The following is a 22,568-nucleotide window of genomic DNA, read 5'->3' on the forward strand; positions in this document are numbered from 1 at the left end:
GGCCGTAACACACTCACCCATTTTAGAATCATATTATGTTAACTTGTTAGAATGTTAACTTGTGTATAATTCCCAATTTCTATTGATGTATTTGCACTTAATCTTGCTAAATTCTACAAGGTAAATAAATTAAGTTAAAACGTTTTCCTTGGCCCCATTTGCCTCTGTAGGAAAATGTTCTATTTCTTCTTTATTATTTTGTCAAAATGCAACAGAATGCTTCGTTTGTATGTGAAAAAAAAAACTTTATTTAGCCTCCCCTACAATAAAATTCCCCAGCCGCCACCAGTGTCAGAGGGAATGAAATGACAGACGAAGCTGCAAAGGAAGCCACAAATAATAGCCACACAAGAGTTGAAGAGTTGACTTCAGAAAAGCAGAACTCTAAAGTATTTGTATTTTTACTATTTGTTTAGTTAGTTATTTCTAGTGTTGACGTTGTAGCCATCCTGATCCAAACTCCGTACCAGTTGTTGGCGGTAATGCAAACACGGTTTACCCAACCGCCAACCAATCCTAAAGAAGACGAAGAAGAATGCACCCGGATGTTGATCTCAGAATAACATGGCGCCGATCGGTCGTAGAATCAGCCGTGTCTGTGTTACGTTGACCAAGTACTAGTTATCTCCATCAGTCCTGCTCCACCAGAGTCCCTGGACGTCTGGATAAATCTCTGACGGCTCTGACAGCTTTTTTCCTGGATATTTTCCCTCTGAATCACCTCCCGGTAGCATGCAAAACTATTAAAGTTAGCTTAGCATGCTAGCCTGAAACGGACCGAAGTTAGCAACACGGAGATAGTCCGAGTTTAACGGAGAGAAAACTGTTTTAAAAAAAATTCTCGGGAGGAAACGTGTCTTTGATTCAGAGAAGATGTCTAAAGTCCATGTGCTGAGATATTTAGTGAAGCAACGACTCGCGGAGGCTGCTGAAGAGATATTTGGGCTGTTTGAAAGAACGATAGCAGAGTACGAGGAGGAAGCTTCTAGAATAAAAGAGGACAACGAGCGACTGAAGAAACGTCTGCACCCTGTTTTAAACCCGAAAGTCCACATAGAAAGAGAAGGTTGGTTCTCTCACTCTTCACACTGACATCAGTCTCATCAAAATGGGTCTAGGTCGGTAAAATTTGCCAGTGAATATACTGTGGTCAGCAGAACATTTTAGTGCACGTATATGCAAACATGTTCGATATGAAACAATCAGGGCCGGCGCTAGCCATTTGGGTGCCCTAAGCACAAATGCTTGGTGGTGCCCCCCCCCAACTAACTAACCAACCAACCACCACCACCACCAAAGGAATAACAACCATTCAGAATGTCTTAGTTGAGTTCTCTTTATTCCCCAAATAACTTCTAAACATAAATAATTTACATAAACAAACATGAAAAGAAATACATTATATAAAAGATAAAATTATAAATTATAAATACCAAATACCACCACAATTACCAAAAACACAGATTTGGAACTGAACATTGTAAACGCAGAAAGTATTCAAGTATATAACCGTGTAAGTAATAATGTGCACATTTCTTCAGTAAGTACAAATAATAATAATAAAGTGCAAACTGCACAGTAGAATTTACTTTACCATCTCTATAAAAGAGACCATTCTGCTATCCGATAGAACTTTATTACAAACATTTTCACTACCATCAGTTGTCAAAGGCCCTACAGAGGCACACGCCTGCATTTCCTAGCTGCAAAATCAGCTCTCAGGTCATATGACAGTTTCTGAGCAACGTCCCCATTGATGCTGATGACAGCGAGACCACTTAAACGTTCCTGCCCCATTGATGAGCGCAGGTACGTTTTGATTAGTTTGAGCTTTGAAAAGCTTCGCTCAGCAACTGTGACAGGGAGAGTCAGTGCAATACGAAGAGCAAACCACAGATTGGGATATGCCTCTTGAAGCCGATTGTTATGCAAAAACTTAAATGATAACATCAAAAACAAATGATAACAGAAACGGTAACAGAAACTTCAGGCGGGCCGCGGACGAGTACCGACTACGACCCACGGCGGTCCGTGCGGACATTATGAGGCGAGTACATGTGGGCAGCCGGCCAACCGGTGACCGCTAGCAACGGTCCTCACGAGACAAAGTTTGGGGACCCCTGATTTAAAACATTGTCTTAGCTGAGAGCGACGCGTGAGCATCATCCCGCTGTCTCTTCTTTTTTCTTTTTTCCGCCCCCGACTCTTGACGCCTTTTCGAAGCCGTTTTAAAGCTGTCTGCCACATTTGAGATTTGAGCCATAATGGAACAAACCACTGGGAGGTGGGGGGAGGGGGGGCGCACAGGAGGTTCCCCTTTTTCTCCACTAATTTGGTCATGATTTAGACATATTTTATTTGTTATTTATACTAGTAGCCTACTGTGATGATTTTTCACGTCCCAGATGTTTTGGTGCCCCCCCAGGCACTTGGTGCCCTACGCGCAGCGCGTGATGTGCGTGTGCGGAGCGCCGGCACTGGAAACAATAACCGGAATAAAAGGCAGATTCTGCACAATGACTGAAGTATCTGTGTTCAGGACCATTCTGACTACGCGTGTACAAAAAAGGAATACTTATCCAAAGGAAAAGTTCAAAGACCATTTCTTATTATTTGAACTGCAATAAAAAAAATTCTCTCAATAATTCCATACACTTGACAGATTTATCCCCAAAAAAGTCCCATAAGTATAAGTTCAAAAACACAATTTCTCAATATTTGAACTGTATCAAAATTAATTTCCCCAATAATTTCAGGTGAAAGTTCATATATATGAACTTTAATGACTACATATTTACAGACAATTTTCATATGCTTAGTTAAGATTCTCAAAAGTAAGCATTTGTACATTAAAAAAGTAAATCGGGACACGTTTGAAAAATACAAGAGCTTTAAGTGTGTTCTTTGACAAACTTAACAATCGTGAATACAAACATTAGATTTGAGAATTTAAAGGTTTTACAGCTGGAATTTATTGTGCATTGCAGTAGCGGTGAGTGCGAAAAGTGGTCAGTGGCAAATTACATGAGTCGCTCGTCTGTTGGTAGAAGTGTGAATTTATAAGATAATTCAAGTTTGCTCTGGTTACAAATAGCTCTGCTTTTAGCTATGCTTATAACTATGCTGTCTGGTAGAGATTTAAAATGAAAGGTCCATTATTTACAAATGCTTAAAAGTTTATGTTTTGATACATTGATACAACATGCTCAGCCCAAATTATAAGCTCATGTGTATATACTCATGCTACTATTCATCAATTGAATGATTACAAAGTAAAAATGTAATACATGTTTCACAATGTAACAACTTATTAAATGGTGTAATAATTCATCACATTACATAATTGTGCTAATGACACTATGGAATATTTATAGAGCTGTTTATCTAATAACACTAAACAGTTACCCTGGTCGTGTTGGCATTTGGACGTAGGTGGTCACTGACGACCCTGTGTGCAAAAATGAATGATGATGAAGGAAGGAAGGATGATAAGAAATTGTGTAAAAGTGTAATTCATTGGTATAGTCGGTTAAATTATGAGTAGAATTTTTTCCATATTTTCTATCATACATTTAGTGCGGAAGGTTAATATGTTACTCATTGTCAGATATTATGTGTGTTATTAAATGTTATTATGTTTTTTGATAGCATTTCCTGGCCCAAAATATTTTTAATTTGACAAATCTCCCAATTTATTCTGTAAAAATATTTAACATTTGTAATGGAAGATAAAAGGATGTCCTAAACACATACATGCACCAATGATTGGAATTATTGAAGTATTTTTATCGCAGTTCAAATATTGAGAAGTGGTCTTTTTGAACTTTGAATTATAGGGCTTTTACTTTAGATAATTATCTGACTTTTTACAGTAATAGTATTCATTTTTTTGTACAATAGTGGCCAGAATGGTCCTGAACTGTGTGTTCATTCATTGTCCCGAATCTTTGATTAAATAGCTTTTATTTCAATTACTTGTTTAAAACTAAAGCAGCATATATGTGCACTCAGATTTAAGTGTCTGCTGTGTTGACTGAGAATTTTCTAGTGACACGTTCAGAAGTGTAGCTAATGGTTAATGGCTTTTAACTTCTGATGGTGGTATGTTTACACGTAAGTCTAATGTTGTAAATCTTTATATAAAATATTGTAAACAATATTTCTCGAATGAATAATAACTTATTAATTAACTATATTGTCTGTTTTTTTTAATTATTATTATTATGATAATATTTATTACAAATATCTTTTTTTCTTATTTTTTACATCACAGATGTCCAGCAGCTCTTTGTGCCTAAAGAAGAGCAGCAGGAGGATCCAGAGTCCCCCCACATAAAAGAGGAACCTGAGGACCCAGAGCCCTCACACATTAAAGAGGAACCTGAGAACCCAAAGCCTTCACACATTAAAGAGGAACCTGAGGACCCAGAGCCCTCACACATTAAAGAGGAACCTGAGAACCCAGAGCCCTCACACATTAAAGAGGAGAAGCTTCAAGGGCTGGGGGAGGCTGAGATGAAGGTGTCATTCACGTGTGTGAACAGTGAAGGTGATATAGAGGAAGCTTGGTCCTCACATCTTCATCAGAGACAAACTGAACAGATGGTGACAGATGGTGATGGAGAGGAGTTTGGAGGACCAGAACCAGACAGGAACTCAGGGTCAGATTGTCCTCCAGAACCAGATAGTGATGAGAATACTGGAGACTCTTCTGAACCTGAGACTGAGGACAGTGATGATTGGAGTAAGACCAAACAACCTCAGTCAGGTTTAAACTCCCAAAATAATAATGACGGTTCTGTCAGTGATTCAAGATGTAGAACAAGTGAGAAACATTTAATGTGTTCTGATTGTAAGAAAACATTTGGTTGCATTAAGAAGCTGAAAAGTCACATGCGGACCCACAAATTAGAGAAACCTTTCAGGTGTTTACAGTGCGGTAAATGTTTCAGTATGGGTGGATATCTGAGGAGACACATGAGATGTCACACAGGAGAAAAACCGTTCAGCTGCTCAGAGTGTGGTAGTTCTTTCACTGAAAGTGGGAGTCTGAAGAGACACATGAGATGTCACTCAGGGGCGAAACCTTTCAGCTGCTTAGAATGTGGTAAATGCTATGTTAGAAATGGAGATCTGAAGTCCCACATGAAATGTCACACAGGGTAAAAACCTTTCAGTGGTAAATCCATCCATCCATCTTCAAACCGCTTATCCTGCAAACAGGGTCGCGGGGGGGCTGGAGTCTATCCCACCCTGGATCGGTCGCCAGCCAATCGCAGGGCTAACACAGACGAACAACCATTCACACATCCAAACTAAGGGCGACTTAGAGTTCCCAATCAACCTAATCCCTAGCACATGTCTTTGGACTGTGGGAGGAAGCCAGACTACCCGGAGAAAATCAATCAAAACTTTCCTGGTAATCACCTTTGCGCACGCAAGTTATAAATACCCTCTGCAGAACTATAAAGACGGACAGATATTTGCAGCTACTATTCATGTTCACATTTACAAACGAATCTCATAGACTTCCTCCCAGAAATTCACAAGTTGTGTCTCAATGTCACTAGGCTGCATCCTTGTAGCGTCCAGCCTTCGGGGTAGACCCTGGGCTGGGTCCTCTAACAACTGCATAGACTGAACCCAGCCGTCTCTGAGATGGGATGTCTGGCGTATGGGGGGGATTTAGTGTTTTTGTGTGAATTCTGTTTTGCATCTTACGGTGGATAAAAATGCCAAAAGGCCTTCAATGCGTTCTTCTTCCTCGTTTATATTGTTTTAAGGTTTTTTAAGAGATAAGTTGCTAGGATTTATTTTTTATATTCATTGTCTTTTAATCTGCTTTTCAAGGTGTATATTACAGCAATGTTTTACTGCATAGATTTCTGTGAACCATCACATTGTGTAAATAATTTTGTTTTGCATGTTAAGGTGCAGAATTTCAGTTCATGCATTAACTTCTTCCTCTTGTTTATATTGTTTTAATATTTTTTAATATATAATATTTTGGATTTAGGTTAGATGTTTTCCTGGTTATTTTAATATTCATTGTCTGTTAATCTTCGTTTTGAGTACATATGTCTTTATGTATTAAGAATGAATACTGGAATGAAATCACGCTCATTTGACATTGCTGGGTGAGAGATGCTTAGAAGGCAATGATTTCATTTTATTTTATCTTTTGCAGAATTTAATAAATATTTAAAAACAAATCAATTGAGAGGCATCTTTTGCCATTTCCAAACCACACATATTACATATGGAAAATACTAAATTTTGGAGGTAATAAATCATAGACCGCTTTTATTTTGTAAGATACAACGGAGTCAAAAATGGTTAAGATGATACTGCACTAATTTACAGGGACACATGATGATTCTCACAATGTAACGTTAATGTTACAAGTGGTCTTAGGGTATATATACGTGTGTGTGTGTGTGTGTGTGTATATATACAGTATATACAGTTGTGGTCAAAAGTTTACATACACTTGTAAAGAACACAATGTCATGGCTCTCTTGAGTTTCCCGTTATTTCTACAAGTCTGATTTTTCTGATACAAATTGATTGGAACAGATAATTCGTCACAAAAAAGCGAATCATTGACTTGAACAAGTCGGGAAAGTCACTTGGAGCTGCAGGTCCCAAGAAAGAGTGTGTCTTCATATATTGCTGAATAATAGTCTAGCGTAGTGTAAAACACTCTGCGAGCACTTAAAGGGAAATGACCTACATGCGTTTCAGTCGCTTCTCTCCTCTTTTTCAGCCTCTATCTCTGCTGCAAAAAGCACTTTCTACCAATCCAAAATTGACCCCAAAAAAATATTTTCTATCTTCACTAACCTCCTCGAACCCCCCAGTCCTCCTCCCCCTTCTACCCTTCTTCCAGGAGACTTTGTCACCTACTTTACCAAAAAAATAGCTGACATACGCTCCTCCTTCTCCAACCCACCTCCATCCAACTGAATCCCACAGACTTCACCTCCATCGCCCTCACTTCCCTGTTTCACACACCTGTCTCCTAACAAAGTTCTTACATTGGTAACCTCTGCCCATCCCACCCCCTGCACCCTCGACCCCATTCCATCCCACGTTTTACAATCAATCGCCCCCGATCTTCTTCCTTTTCCTCACCTGTCTCATTAACAATGCTCTGTTATCGGTTTCCCCAACTCTCTGAAGGAGGCAAGAGTTAACCCACTCCTTAAGAAACCCACCCTCAACCCTTCTGAAGAAAACAACTACGGACCGGTATCTCTTCTTCCCTTTCTGTCCAAAACTATTGAACGAGCCATCTTTAACCAACTCTCCTCCTATCTCCACCGTAACAACCTCCTTGACCCCCATCAGTCAGGCTTCAAGGCGCACCATTCCACAGAAACTGCTCTCCTCGCTGTCTCAGAGCAACTCCACGCTGCTAAAGCCGCCTCTCTCTCCTCCGTCCTCATCCTTCTGGACCTTTCTGCAGCATTTGACACAGTAAACCACCAGATCCTTATCTCCGCCCTTCAGGAACTTGGTGTCACAGGTTCCGCGCTCTCTCTTCTCTCATCCTACCTTGACAAACGCAGCTATTGCGTAATTTGGAGATGATCAGTGTCGGAACCTTGTCCTCTTACTACTGGAGTTCCTCAGGGCTCCATCCTGGGTCCCCTCCTCTTCTCAATTTACACCAACTCTTTTGGCTCAGTCATTCGCTCACATTGTTTTTTGTATCACAGCTATTCCGACGACACCCAACTAATTCTCTCCTTCCCCGACTCGGACACTCAGGTGGTGGCACGGATCTCTGGATGTCTGACATCTCCTAGTGAATGAAAACTCTCCCACTCAGGACCTGACTGTTAACCTCGGCGACTCTGTGTTAACGCCCACTCTGACTGCTAGGACCCTCGGCGTGACACTTGACTCCCAACTCTCCCTGACTGCCTACATCACAGCGACAACACGATCCCGTAGATACACGCTCTACAACAGCAGGAGAATACGACCCCTTCTCACTCAGATGGCGGCGCAGGCAAGATTCAGGCTCTTGTAATTTCCCGCCTTGACTACTGTATCTCTCCTGGCAGGTCTCCCTGCTACCGCCGTTCTACCACTGCAGCTTATCCAGAATGCAGCAGCTCGACTGGTCTTCAACCTTCCGAAATTCTCCCACACCACACTACTTCACCGTTCCCTCTCAGGGAACTCGAGTTGCGTAAAGACGCTGTAGGAACGCCCCTGCGTGGCCGCGTCATGAAGCACGTGTGAAATCTAACCAATGGCGAGCTGGTACGTCATAGGCGGGGACGCCGGACTAGGGTGCTATAAGGGACCCGAAGGGCAGGACCATTCATCTCTATGCCCTCATGTAGTGCGTGTGAAGTTTCTCACGTTCTTCCGGCTCCGAGGAGCTGGACGTGGTGACTGTAGAGGCAGCGGAGGCTGACACAGAGGGGACTCATTCCCCCGCTGCCGCAAAAGAACTGCTGGAGGTCCTCACCCGAACCGCTGACAGGTTTTCATATCAGCTGGCCGGCGGGTAAGCAGCAGCCGTCTGCTTCTGGTAAACTGCAGGAGCGGTTCTTACCTTCCCGCAGAGCACCTCCGGGCCGGTGTCTGCCGTTCTTCCCAGACGTCCACACTGACTTGTCGGCGCCCTGGAGTAGGACTCTGGAGGCAGTGCGTGAGCTGAGGCACACGGCTGATCTCCGCCGTTCGCCCCCACTGAGGAGGGTTCCGGGTCTTCTACATCAGCGCTTCCCTGCCAGTACGCTGTTACAGGGCGCGGTGTCTGTAGACCCGAGACTTTCAGAGCCCCTGAGAAACTTTTTGGGTGAGTGGCAACCCCTCCCCAAAGTTTCTCAACGGGTCCTGCACACAATCGATGTTGGCTACGCCATCCAGTTTAGGTGGCGGCCGCCTTGATTTCGGGGCGTACTACCCACGGTGGTAGACCCCCAGCAGGCTCTGGTGTTGGAGCAAGAAGTACAGACCCTGCTGCAGAAGGGAGCCGTAGAACGAGTTCTCCCCCCAGACAGAGAGTCAGGCTATCACAGGCGGTACTTCATCGTTCCAAAGAAGGATGGGGGTTTGCGTCCGATTTTGGATCTCTGCCGTTTGAACCGCGCTGTTGCAAAGTTGAGCTTCAAGGTGCTCACTCTCAAACAGATCGCGGCACAAATCAGGTCCGAGGACTATTTTGTCACGGTAGATCTCCAGGACGCTTACTTTCATATTCCCATCCTCCCTCGACACAGGAAGTTCCTGAGGATCGCTTTTGGGGATAAAGCTTACCAATACAAGGTCCTTCCTTTTGGCCTAGACCTCTCGCCCCGTACGTTCACCAAATGCGTGGATGCAGCTCTGGCGCCATTGCGTCTCCAGGGCATCCGTATTTCGCACCTCGGCTGTCCGGGCCCATTCTACCTGGGGTATGGCGGCTGCAGAAGCCCTCCTGTCGGGGACCTTACCCTCGGGAGCTTGTCTGTGTCGATTGAGGCATAGGTTATCAAAAAACTCAGAGTGTGCATGAGGGAGAAGTGAGCTGAATGAAGAGATTGTTGATGTAGCAGAAGGGGCTGGCTGCACCTTCCAAAAAAAATCCCCCGGCTGCCAATGTATTTTGCCTTTTTTTAAATGAATTACCGACATAATTACTGCCATTTCTACCTTGTTTACTAAAGTATATGATGCGTCAGTAAAATACAGGACATAACTGTGGTAACTGTCAATGTGGGTCTGTTTTGTATGCAAATTAAACATACCCCCTCTGTCCTTGCTCTTCTTTTTTTAGCAATGCAAAATCTACCGTTGCATCAGGTAGTATCCACAGTGCTTTTGCTGGAAACCGTTGGACTGAAGATTAATTTATGTTTTAAGTGTTCTCCATGTATTATAAATAAGGAGTTGGCCATTGGTGACACCAGTGCCCCAGGGAGGCCCAAACCAGGTGGAGAGAGAACACAAAGTTCAGCTGGGGAATTAGGAAAACTGCTGTTTTGCTTTGTTATATTATTGTTCCCGTTTTGTGTTTATTTTGGTTTTGTTGAGTTAATTACTTTTCACTAGATCACTGATCAGCTAGTGAGGGTCCTGTCCCAGAGTCTGTTTCCCCCCCACTCCCCTCCTTGGTCCGCTACAGCCTAGCCACCAATAAGTCTGAACTTGCTCATTTAAACCCTTTATTTTATTACATTCCAGGAAGCTGAATTTTTTTAATTGTTTGCTATCGTTGATATTTAAAGACCCTTTCAAATACATGTTGTACTCTTAATCTGTTTTGGTCATCTGTGGGTCTGTGGTCGTTTACTAACTATTTCTACGGGATGATAACCACACCTCCGTGGTAGCGGTCGGTATTACATTAATTTTCCCTGATTTGGTCAGTACAATTTATTGGACAAACCTGCCTCTTCTCTTAAAACTTTGTTTGCCCTGAATAGCTTTGAGTTGTTTCCTGCTGGATATGCACCGCCCTCTTCCTGACTTCACATCGACCATATGTTACCCTGTGTTGCTCCCCACAATTACAACATTTATGCTGCACATTATCCTGACAATCCTCAGCTCTATGGTCCTCTCCACACTTGGGACACCTCTGTTTCCCATTGCTGCTATACATCGGTCATTTGTAGCAGTGCAGTGGGGGAGGGATGTAGGGCCTCACCTGGAAACTCATACATCCTATTTTAACTCTTTCTGACAGAACGGTCCCCTGAAGCTCAACGGTCAACTCTTTCTCATGAATTGATAGTGATCACCTTACTCTGCTCACTTCTCCCCCATGCATACTGTTTAAGCTTTTCAAGATCTTCACCGTCCGGAATACCTGTAAACACACCACCAATCACTTGATTTTCACCAACAATCTTTTCTAAATCTTTCATTTTCTTCCATATTTATTACTATTATAGCTTTGTTTTTGTTCTTCCGTTTTACATATTAACAACCATCTCTAAGGACTTTTGCCATTTCCACCCTTCCGATCTATTTTTTTAACCTCTCCTTATTCCACGAGACCACTTTCACGTTACAGGCTGAGAATCAGGTGTCCCTGTAAATTAGTACAGCATTTCTACCTTGTTGTGGGTTCTGCTGCATCGTGCATGGTGGGGTAATTTACAAAATAAAAACGCTAAATTATTTTTATAATTAAGTTCATGCTGCCTTTGATTTATTCTTTTCCATATGCAATATGTGGGTTGGAAGTGGAAAATAGACAAAGCTCAATTGATTTTTCCACATTTATTCACTTATGCAAAAAAATTAAAATGTATTGCCTTCATATCATTTTCAGCACCTCTTCTCGCTCAGCAATGTGAAATGACAGTAGGATTTCATTTTTGTTTTTAAATACACAGATACATTATTTTGACAATCAAATATGTACTCAGCTTAAAATTAAGATGAACAGACAATGAGTATCAAAATAACCAGGAAAACATCTAATCTAAATCCCAACAACATATTTCCTAAAAAAAAGGGAAAACAAAGTAGCATGCAAAACAACAGAATTGAGACGGTAACCAAGTTAAAAGTCAATAAAAGGCCGGGTAACATTACAATTTTAAAGTAGGCAACGTAACTTAAGGTTATTCATTTGAAGGATGGAATTATCTTTGGAGTTGTGTTCTCAGAATATGAATTTACTAAACATCTGCCTGAAGAGACTTCAATTCAATTAATTTAATTCATTAATTAAGTCCAAAATCACATACTAGCCTCAGAGGGCTTCACGGTATGTAATCATGCAACATCCTCTGTCCCAAAACCCTCACATCTGCAGATGAAAAGATTCCCCTCCAAAAAAGGAGGAAAAAAAGAAACCTCAGGGGGAACGACAAAGATGTAAACTCATGTTGTGGCAGCTGGTCTGAAAAAAACGAACAGAGGCCCCTTACTGAAGCCTGAACAGGCAATCAAGAAAGATGGTTCTGGTTTCCGGGACATTTGCGTGACAAAGGGGCTTTAGAGACAAGCAACAAGAGGTAATGGAGGAGGTTGAGCTGCATTAGCTAGATACAGTAGGGCCCAACTTCATGCTGTTACTACTTCAGAAACCAAACTGGAGAGCTGCTTGAGTGAAACCGTTATCACATTTTGAGCAAATTAGTTTTTTTCACTGCGTAAAATCTCATGTGTGTCTTCAGACTTCTGCTTACAGCAAGACATTTACCACAATGTGAGCAGCTGAAAGGTCTCTCCCATGTGTGATACAGCATGTGTCTCTTCAGACTTCCAAATGCAGTAAAACATTTACTACACTGTGCAGTGCGCTGGGGGCCGCAAGGTTGGTGGTTCAAATCCCGGCTGCCCCATGTGCCATGCCGAAGTGCCCCTGAGCAAGACACCTAACACCTACTTGCTCCCCAGGCAAAAATGTAACGGGTTATAATGCAATGTAAGTCGTTTTAGATAAAAGCGTCAGCTAAATAACATGTAATGTGAGCACAGGTTTTTCTCCTGTGTGACATCTCATGTGTCTATTCAGATGTCCTTTTACAGTAAAACATTTACCACACTCTGAGCAACTGAAAGGTTTCTCCCCTGTGTGAATTATCATGTGTGTCTTAAGCCTTCCACTTAAAGCGAAACATTTACCACACTGTGAGCAGCTGAAAGGTTTCTCCCCTGTGTGAATTTTCATGTGTGTCTTAAGACGTCCACTTACGGGGAAACATTTACCACACTCTGAGCAGCTGAAAGGTTTCTCCCCTGTGTGACATCTCATGTGTGCCTTAAGACTTTCACTTAAAGCGAAACATTTACCACACTGTGAGCAGCTGAAAGGTTTCGCCCCTGTGTGAAATATCATGTGTATCTTCAGTTGTCTGCTTGTAGTGAAACATTTACCACACTGTGAGCAGCTAAAAGGCTTTTCCCCTGTGTGACATCGCATGTGTGTCTTAAGACGTCCACTTACAGTGAAACATTTACCACACTCTGAGCAGCTGAAAGGTTTCTCCCCTGTGTGACATCTCATGTGTGTCTTAAGACTTCCACTTACAGTGAAACATTTACCACACTCTGAGCAGCTGAAAGGTTTCTCCCCTGTGTGACATCTCATGTGTATCTTCAGTTGTCCGCTTGTTGCGAAACATTTACCACACTGTGAGCAGCTGAAAGGTTTCGCCCCTGTGTGAAATATCATGTGTGTCTTCAGTTGTCCGCTTGTTGTGAAACATTTACCACACTCTGAGCAACTGAAAGGCTTTTCCCCTGTGTGACATCTCATGTGTATCTTAAGACTTCCACTTAAAGCGAAACATTTACCACACTGTGAGCAGCTGAAAGGTTTCTCCCCTGTGTGACATCTCATGTGTGCCTTAAGACTTTTACTTAAAGCGAAACATTTACCACACTGTGAGCAGCTGAAAGGTTTCGCCCCTGTGTGAAATATCATGTGTATCTTCAGTTGTCCGCTTGTAGTGAAACATTTACCACACTCTGAGCAGCTAAAAGGCTTTTCCCCTGTGTGACATCGCATGTGTGTCTTAAGACGTCCACTTACAGTGAAACATTTACCACACTCTGAGCAGCTGAAAGGTTTCGCCCCTGTGTGAAATATCATGTGTATCTTCAGTTGTCCGCTTGTAGTGAAACATTTACCACACTCTGAGCAACTGAAAGGCTTTTCCCCTGTGTGACATCTCATGTGTATCTTAAGACTTCCACTTAAAGCGAAACATTTACCACACTCTGAGCAGCTGAAAGGTTTCCCTGATGTGTGGGTCATCATGTGTCCCTTCATTTTTTTAAGGCAACCAAATGTTTCCTTACGATCACCACTGTCCTTAGGCTCAGAAGAGTCTTCAGCATTTTCATTGCTATCTGGTTCTGTGGGACAATCTAGACAAGAGTTCCTGTCTGGTTCTGGTACTCTACTGTCCTCTCCATCACCTTCTGTCTCCATCTGTTTAGTATGTCTCTGATAAAGGTGAGAGGACAGAGCTTCCTCTACATCATTTTCACTTTTCACAGGAGTGTATAAGACCTTCATGTGAGCCTTCTCCAGCCCTTGAAGCTGCTCGTCTTTAGTGGGGCGGGGCTCTGGGTCCTCCTGTTCCTCTTTAACGTTGGGGGGCTCTGGGTCCTCCTGTTCCTCTTTAACGTTGGGGGGCTCTGGGTCCTCCTGTTCCTCTTTAATGTTGGGGGGCTCTGGGTCCTCCTGTTCCTCTTTAACGTTGGGGGGCTCTGGGTCCTCCTGTTCCTCTTTAACGTTGGGGGGCTCTGGATCCTCCTGTTCCTCTTTAACGTTGGGGGGCTCTGGATCCTCCTGCTGCTCTTCCTTAATCACAAGAAGCTGCTGGAGGTCTAATAATAAAATACAAACACACAATATAGTTAATGAACTCAAATATAAATTAAAGATGCAAGCAGCGTTGGACGGGTCCTCGCTACTCCTTGCTCCTCGGGGCACTGGCCAGACGGTTACAAATGCGGCCGAGGAACCCTGCAGCCGTCGGACGAAGCGTTCGCAAGTCAGTGGTCGTTAATCGTGTGGAGCAATATCATGGTCTTAGGTCTTTAATGTCAACATATAACGAGAAGCTTCTGATGTACCATGAAAAGTTAAAGCCTCTCAAAATACCACACATAACCAAATTTCTTTCAATATCTCAATCACCAGACTACATTTTGTCATTTTTAGATTTTTAGAAGCAAGAATATTATCAAGGGACATTTTATTTGTCAGAATAGTGGACGGTTGTTGTTTTAGGTGATATTTTAGGTTAGTTGTGTTGCCTTTTTCCATTGCCACTGTTTTTTAAAAAGTTGACACATTGGCTCGTTCACATTAATTGGCTCAAGGGGTGCAAATAACAATTATGTAACTGAGTAATCTATCGACTAATTTATTGATTAGTCGACTAATCTAACGGCTACCATGTTTATTTCCATCCAATGACTTTGGATTTTAAACACCAAATGTATTTTTAGTAACAAGTTAATACAATTGTAATCATTATACATTGAATAGTAATATAAAATACACATGTAAATATTTGTGCGTTTGAAAGTAAAGAGAAAGTGCAAATAATGTTTTAAAAGTAACTCAAAATAGCAGTCTTTGCAAGTGAAGAGCATGTTGAGGACGCTCTGTCCAGACTACTTCATCTGAGGGTGCACAAGGCTCTGAAAGACAAACACGTGCACGTGCCTATGCTTGGTACTAAAAGAAAACTATTCAGGACCACCAAAAAGACAGGGTACAATAATTCACCGATTTACTACATTGCATTTAACATAATAGCATTAGCAAGCATCTTCCACGGAACTGTTAAACCTTACGATACGCTAACAAGGCTAGCGTTACTTTAGTTAGCCTAACTTACTCATGAGGAGAAGACGTGGTGGCTCCAGCACATTTGAGCGGCACGTTTAGAGCGTTTGATGCGATGCGACACATTTTTGTCGCGCACGTGTCTGCCTGTTCTATCGGGGCGGAACAGACGCATTCCCCGCAATCCCCTTTATTAAAAAACAATGAAAAACATGCCACTACACCATTACACACATGCAATTCATACACTATGAAAAAACACACAAAAAAGTGGTCCACATAACCGCAGTCATGGTAAAACACCGGGTGACGTCTACTTATTATTCTGAAGGTGAATTGCTTTGCAACATGCGCAAGCCTTTTAGAGCCGTGAATTAAAACTATTCAATCGACACAACTGTGCTAAAAGCCGTAGCTGCAGTTGCAGAACCATGCTAGAGCCTTAATACCCCGCTGGCGTTGGCCGAACCATTTGCCAGACTACTAACACTGAAGTTAATTTGGTACTTGTAGAACTATTTTTTGTTGTTCTTTGAATGAGGGGAATGCATAGGCTTTAGAGACTATAACGCAAACTGCACAGTAAATTCCAGCTGTAAATGTTTGTTACTGTTTCAATTCTAGTCCGCATCTGGCCGAGAACGGTCATAATACCCGGATGCGACTCGCTCCGCCCATTTTACAGGGCATGCATCGGAGCAGGCTCGTCTGTTCTTGTGAGAGCCAAATATCCCAGAATGCATCTCACCTCAGCAACAGGCAACAACGACAGATGAAAATGAACACAACTTTATGTCGAAGTTTAAAAATGTTATGACAGATTATATGTTTCTGGTGCTCAATATTATATATACACTTGATACTATACTAATTTTAAATGAAAATGAAACAAAATGTTTTTAATAGTAAAATACTTAAGTCAAAAACTTAATTAAAACGTATTAGCAAGACCAGCTGACGTCATTAAGTCAACTGCTGTTCCAAATGCGGAAATGTCCGTTCACCCGAACCTGCGAGTCAGGACTCCGGAGTCTGTCTCACGAGTGTATTCTCGTATATAAAATATTTACATTTTAGTAGTAGTCAGAAAAGTCCTGTACATACACAACGTTACTTCTATCCTTGTCCAGAATGTAAATAGTCTTTATTTCGGATACATGTTTACTACCGTAAAAGGCAGCATATAGGTGCACTGAAATTCAAGGGTCTGCCGAGTTGACCGCAGTTATACTACGGTATCAGAGAGGTATCGATCCGTGGAGTCGGAGTCGTTTGATCACTTGCCAACTTGACCGAAATAAAGTAGACTGATATTGATGTGACTGATTCAGTGTGAAGAGGGAGAGAACCAACCTGCTCTTTGTATGCGGACTTCCGGGTTGAAAACAGCGTGCAGATGTTTCTTCAGTCGCTCGTTGTCCTCTTTTAATCTAGAAGCTTCCTCCTCGTACTCTGCTATTGTTCTTTCAAACAGCCCAAATATCTCTTCAGCAGCCTCCGTGAGTCGCTGCTTCACTAAACATTTCAGCAGGACTTCAGACATCTTCACTGAATCACAGACACGTTTCCTCCAAATAAACCCCGTTAAAAACGCCGTTTCTCTCCGTTAACCTCGGACTAGCGCTGTGTTTCTAACTTCGGTCTGTTTTCAGCTAGCATGCTAAGCTAACTAATAGCTCATAGCTAAGCTAACTAATAGCTCAGCACGCTATCGGGAGACGATTAAGAGGAAAGATCCAGAAAAAGGTGAGCAGATGAAAGTCCGCCAGAGGTTTATTCAGACGTCCAGAGACTGTGGTCAGGACTAATGGCGCCAATAACACCTTCTTCTTCTTCTTCTTCTTCTTCTTCTTTTAGTGTTTATTGGCGGTTCGCAAACCATTTTGTCGGTGAATTACCGCCACCATCTGGACTGGAGTGTGGAGAAAGAGATTATGCAGAACACTAAGAGATGAGATAAAGAACATGGAGATAAAAGAAGAAAAAAAACTAGATCCGTTTGACTAAATTTGTTTTTCTTAAAAACTGAATAATGAAACCATACCTTTTATCTGCTTGATTCCCCAATAGACCCGACAGTGACCAGTCCTGGTGTTTTGCCTTCTTAAGTGACTGACGAAGATGTCCCCTCTGTATACTGTAACTCCCGCATTGTAACAATACTGTACATGTTCCACAGTTCCTGGTTGGTCACACTGTGAGCATTTCCCAGTTGGGTGCTTGCCTATTTAATGTAATGAATGATTGAGTCCTGTGTGTCCTATTCTCCATCGAGTGATGATGTTTCCTTCCCTTCTTTCCCTCCTTACCCAAACATGTTTTTGAATTTTGTAGACATGCCTTCCAGTTTACTGATTATCCCAGTACTCCTGCCATACTTTTTTTGCATTTGTTCTAATGCATTGCTTGACCTCAGATTTGCTTAATGGAACTTGTAAGCCGACATTCTTAATTCTGAGCGTTTGTTTGGCCAGAATATCAACCTGTTCATTCCCCTCCACACCAAAATGGGCTGGTACCCAGATGAATTGCGTAGTTTGACCTATACTTTCCATCCTATACATTATGAGGAATATTTCACTGATCATATAATTCCTGGTATTTGATCAACCGGATTCTATGCTCGAAAGTGCTGAGAAACTGTCAGATGCAATTACGGTGTTGTTAATTTCCCTCTTATCTAGCCACTGCAGGGCCAATAGTATTGCCAATAGCTCTGGTATAAAGTGTTATAAACTGACACATGATCTGATACTCTTTGCCTGATGCAGATCTCACTCTCACACGGGATATAAACTGCTGCTCCTGCACATCCTGTTATGGGGTCAGAAATATGGACGTAAAGTCTGAGAAGTGCTGATCAAAATAATTCTGTACTATGCGCCATGCTGGCATTTGCTTCGACTTATCCTTCAATTATTGATGTATCCTAAAGTCTACCTTTGGAGATGGGAATAACCAGGGAGAAATGGAGGAGATTGAGACTGCAGGGCAAGACTGTAGTTGACACAACCCTGCTTTTTCCGCCATTACATCGCCTACCCACCCAAAGCTTGTGTGATTGGAGTTCCCAGCAGTCTGTCAGAATGCTTTTGGTTGGGTGAGTTCCACAATGCACCTGGCGATTAACCCACAGGGCCATGTCTCCCACTTACACTTGCATTGCTGATACCGGAGATGTTGTGAATGATCCACTGATGATTCTCAATGCTTGAGCTTGCTGTACATCCAATTTCTTGAGGCTTGTTTCTGCTGCTGACATGTGAGCTACACACCCATAGTCAAGGACAGATCTCATGAGTGCCCAGTATATATTTTGCAATGATGCTCTACTTGCTCCCCAATCCCTTCCTGTCAAACACCGGAGTATATTGACGACTTTTTTACATTTATTCTTGACCTTGTCTAAATGTACGTTCCATGTGAGCTTTTCATCAAACCAAATCCCCCAAAATCTGACAGTTTTAACTTGCTCCAGATTTTTATTATACAATTTTAGGGCGATGGGTGCGATCTTACGCCGTTTCGAGAAGCAAATAACTTGTGTTTTGGCTACAGACAGCTTGAATCCCCATTTGATGACCCTTTCCTCCACCGCTATTGCAGCTTGCATTTTGCTCTTAACAAATGATACATTGCAGCCTCTTACCCAAAGTGCTCCGTCATCTGCATACATAGACTTTCCTATGTTCTCCTCAACCTGAGAGAATATATCATTTATCATTATATTAAATAATAAAAGACTACATACACTACCTTGCGGAGTTCCATTATCCACAGTATAAGCCTTAGTGGTTGCATGTGCACTGTTGCGGTAGGTCAGCAGGAAGATGTGCAGCCTCTGATGTAGTGTTCCTTGTTCCTGTGATGATTTCAAAGCATGCTTCGTGGTTTGGACAAACCGCTCAGCGAGACCATTAAGGGTGGTAAGGAGCTGACTTAATGGGTTGAACTCCATTAGCTTGTAGAAACCCGGCCATTTCTTGGGAGATAAATTGGGGTCCATTGTCAGAGACGAGCTGTGCAGGTGATCCAAATCGACTAAACATTTCCCCCAACTTCTCAATAGTCTTCCCTGCCGTGGTTGATCTCATGATAGCCACCTCCGGCCATTTGCTGTGTGCGTCAACAGCAATAAGAAACATTCATTCCTCAAATGGTCCCGCAAACTCAATATGCAAACGCTTCCATGGTCCTTGTGGAAACTCCCAGGGGTGAAGAGGTGTGGGTGGAGGGTTGTTCCTGACTATTTGGCATGATGAACAGCTTTTGGCAAGCTCCTCAATTTGGTTATCCATCTTGGGCCACCAAAAGTAGCTTCTTGCTATTTCCTTCATGCGTACTATTCCACTGTGTCCCGAATGTAGCTGCTGCAGCACTTTTGTGCGAAGTGACAGCGAAAACATGGCCCTTGCGCGTGTGTTTTATCATTGACGAGTTGGTGTACTCTTCCTGTAGCATTTAGTTGTTGGGCTTCCTTTCGATGCCATTTTCATTGACAAACTAACATCTATGGCTTTTTCTAGCGTCAATGTCCTTTCTGTGAGCAATCTCTTCTGTGCTGCTTCATTTCTCAGTCCACATACCAGCCTGTCCCTTAGTGTGTCATTTAACGCATCTCCGAACTCACAGTGTTCAGCTAACTTAGGGCTGCTATAAACATAGTGACAGACTCACCTTCTTCCTGGCCACGTTTGTGAAATCGAAATCTTTCTGCAATTACCAGGGGCTTGGGTGACAGGTGCTTTGCCAGTATGTCCGCTATTTCCATGTATGTTTTACTGCCTGGCTTTACTGGTTGTAGTAAATCTCGTAGCAGGTTAAACGTTTTTGGTCCCATCACACTCAAAAATGTGGGCACCCGTTTCTCATTGGTTATTCCATTTGCCACGGCAAAGTAGTCAAAACGCTCCGTTTATGAGCTCCAATGTTCGATGCTCTCATCAAATGGCGCGTTTCCACCGAGCAGTACGGTACGGGTCGGGTCGGTACGGGTCGGGTCTGTTAACCATGATTTGGCGAGCGTTTCCACCGCCAACAGTACCCTTACTTGATAGGCGTGGTATTGGACGGAAAGTAGATTGACGTCATTCGATCGCGCAAAAACTGAAAGCTAACCGCAAACAACAATGGAGGACATACAGCCGATCCTGTTCTTGCGTTTCGATATGTGGCTGTTAAAGTAAATGCTGCGCGGCGACATTGTTACGACGGTGTTCCTTAGTGTGTCTTTCCCCTTGCGGCACGCGCAAATGACGACACTCTTTCAACCAATCAACGCTCTACAGTGAGTCTAGCTCCACCCTTTAGTACCAAACAACTGTGCCAGGTACCCCAACGGAAGGGTACCCAAAAAGTGGTACGGTACGGTGCGGATCTTTGGTACTTTTCTCAGTGGAGATGTGGCACACCCAAAAATGCACCCACATTTTTGTAAATGTATGGTTCAATTTAAAATGTGCATTTTGTAATTATGTTAGCATGAGCCGTATGTAGTGACAGGCAAAAAAACCATCAGGGGGAACTAATGACGCGGGAGCAGTTGCGCACAGGTTGTTTTAGGGCGTGACTCCAGCTGGCTCCGCAGAAGCAACCTGCAAGCGTAAACGAACGCATCGTGTCATTTTTGCTACAGATGTTTTGTCTGTCTAACAGGTATGTGCTCATGAAAACAGACCATGCTAACTATTGGGTAGGACTGGACCATGTTGTGGGTGTTTTGACACAGGGTTTGAAGGGTGTAGATGAGGATTGTGTAAGTAATCAACCTTAGCTACGAGCTTAGCCTTAGCAGGCAAGCTAGCCGTTATTCCACGGTACAACAGGTGTGTGCCCTGAGCGGTGTCTTGCAGGGATATCGCCAATACTATTTTCTGTTGCAGGCAAGATTCCTATTCTATGTTGTAGTTACTAATATTAACAATGTTATTTGCATAAATTTGAGAGTGAACCTTGTGTTATGCAAATAAAAGGCAGAAGCATCCTGCAAGCGTAAACGAACGCATCGTGTCATTTTTGCTACTGATGTTTTGTCTGTCTAACAGGGATAATTCATTTTTGTTGCTGTGGGACCATTCCTGGGACCCGTAACAAATTGTGGGGGCTCGTCCGGGATCTACTCTTATCGGAGGCATCCAGAGAAGTAGGTCCAGTGATACCAGAACCGCGAGGCCAGGACAAGTGACACCGCTGCAGCGAGGACAACAGTCGTGGGTGTCCACAGGGCGAGAGAAGACCTGAAGCAGGGCCTTCATTCTGCCAAGGGAACCGCACTGCTGTCTCATTGGGGTGAGCACATCATGTCAGCCACACGTAAGGAACTTGTTTGGAGCATCAAAAAGAACCTGTACCAGCTTACGGGCAGCGAAGCCTACCAGCTTGCAAGAGACATTACCACTGACAGTCAAATTGAAGAGCTGGATTCAACTAATGAGGAAGCTTGTGTGGACTTCATTATGAACCATATGATGTCAGATGCCTTATTGGGCTCTGAAGACGAAGGTATGAGTCAACTGCTAATGTTGAATGACTTGGCATGTAGTCTAGTTGAAGGTCGTTATTCAGTTAACATGGCAACTGACCCTACACCACATCACACCGCCTGTCAGAACATAGATCAGCTCAGAAGCATGCACAATGAGTTAGGTAAGAAGTTACAACACTTAAGTGTCACTCATAATGCTGCACCGAAAGTTACTGATGGAGGCGTTGAGGCAAAATCACAATCACCAACAGGTCACAGGCGATCACAGGTAGCTCCAGAGTCAGTGATAATCAGTGATGAAACCGAACACGAGCGCAGGCTAGGTCACGCTCCCCGACAGAAAGCCACTCATACACATAGTGTGCGGGTTGAGGAAGAAGACCAGGCTGCAAGTAAGAAGAACACGGAAACTATTCAGCAGCTCAGTGCCCAAGTTGAGGCTCTAACCAACATGGTTGCAACCTTAATGGGTCAACAGGTGACAAGCACACAATCAAGCCACCCAAAGACTGGAGCTGTTCAAAAACAAATTCATACTCAGTTATATTCCCCCCAGCCTTCCTTCCAACAGGCACCGCCCTGTCCACCAAGCCAACCCCCTGTCACCTGGAAAGGTAAGACCTTTGGCTCCACCAACTGTGTACAACAAGGCTTAGAGAACTGTAACCACTGTTTTGTATGTGGTGAACTCGGACACCGAGCAGTTGGTTGTTCAAAAGGAACCAAGCAGCAGGGAAACGGGAGCAGGTCTTTGGCAAGGGACAGCCAGAGGCCATCCCACCGCCCCCGTCCCAATCAGTAATCTCTACATCTAGA

The 22,568-nt window shown here is 43.0% G+C and overlaps 2 protein-coding genes across 2 annotated transcripts; one reads left to right on the forward strand and one right to left on the reverse strand.

Annotated features, from left to right (window-relative positions):
- Positions 1-442: 442 nt before the first annotated feature.
- On the forward strand, positions 443-8,182 carry LOC119220287 (zinc finger protein 7-like). Its single transcript, XM_037476185.2, has 2 exons — positions 443-1,066; positions 4,274-8,182. The coding sequence occupies exons 1-2, from the start codon at positions 874-876 to the stop codon at positions 5,164-5,166; spliced, it is 1,086 nt and encodes a 361-aa protein (XP_037332082.2). The 5' UTR covers positions 443-873; the 3' UTR covers positions 5,167-8,182.
- Positions 8,183-11,214: 3,032 nt separating this feature from the next.
- Positions 11,215-14,103, reverse strand: LOC119220244 (gastrula zinc finger protein XlCGF57.1-like). Its single transcript, XM_062566263.1, has one exon. It carries the CDS (start codon positions 13,982-13,984, stop codon positions 12,413-12,415), a length of 1,572 nt encoding a protein of 523 aa, XP_062422247.1. The 5' UTR covers positions 13,985-14,103; the 3' UTR covers positions 11,215-12,412.
- Between the last annotated feature and the right edge of the window lie 8,465 nt (positions 14,104-22,568).

Source organism: Pungitius pungitius, chromosome 12, assembly GCF_949316345.1.
Source record: "Pungitius pungitius chromosome 12, fPunPun2.1, whole genome shotgun sequence".
NCBI lineage: Eukaryota > Metazoa > Chordata > Actinopteri > Perciformes > Gasterosteidae > Pungitius > Pungitius pungitius.

Excerpts from the sequence above, each read along its gene's own strand:
- LOC119220287 (XM_037476185.2), top strand. The coding sequence starts at position 874 with ATGTCTAAAGTCCATGTGCTGAGATATTTAGTGAAGCAACGACTCGCG. Across the intron at positions 1,067-4,273 it reads AGTCCACATAGAAAGAGAAG|ATGTCCAGCAGCTCTTTGTG; the intron begins GTTGGTTCTCTC and ends TTTACATCACAG.
- LOC119220244 (XM_062566263.1), bottom strand. The coding sequence starts at position 13,984 with ATGAAGGTCTTATACACTCCTGTGAAAAGTGAAAATGATGTAGAGGAA.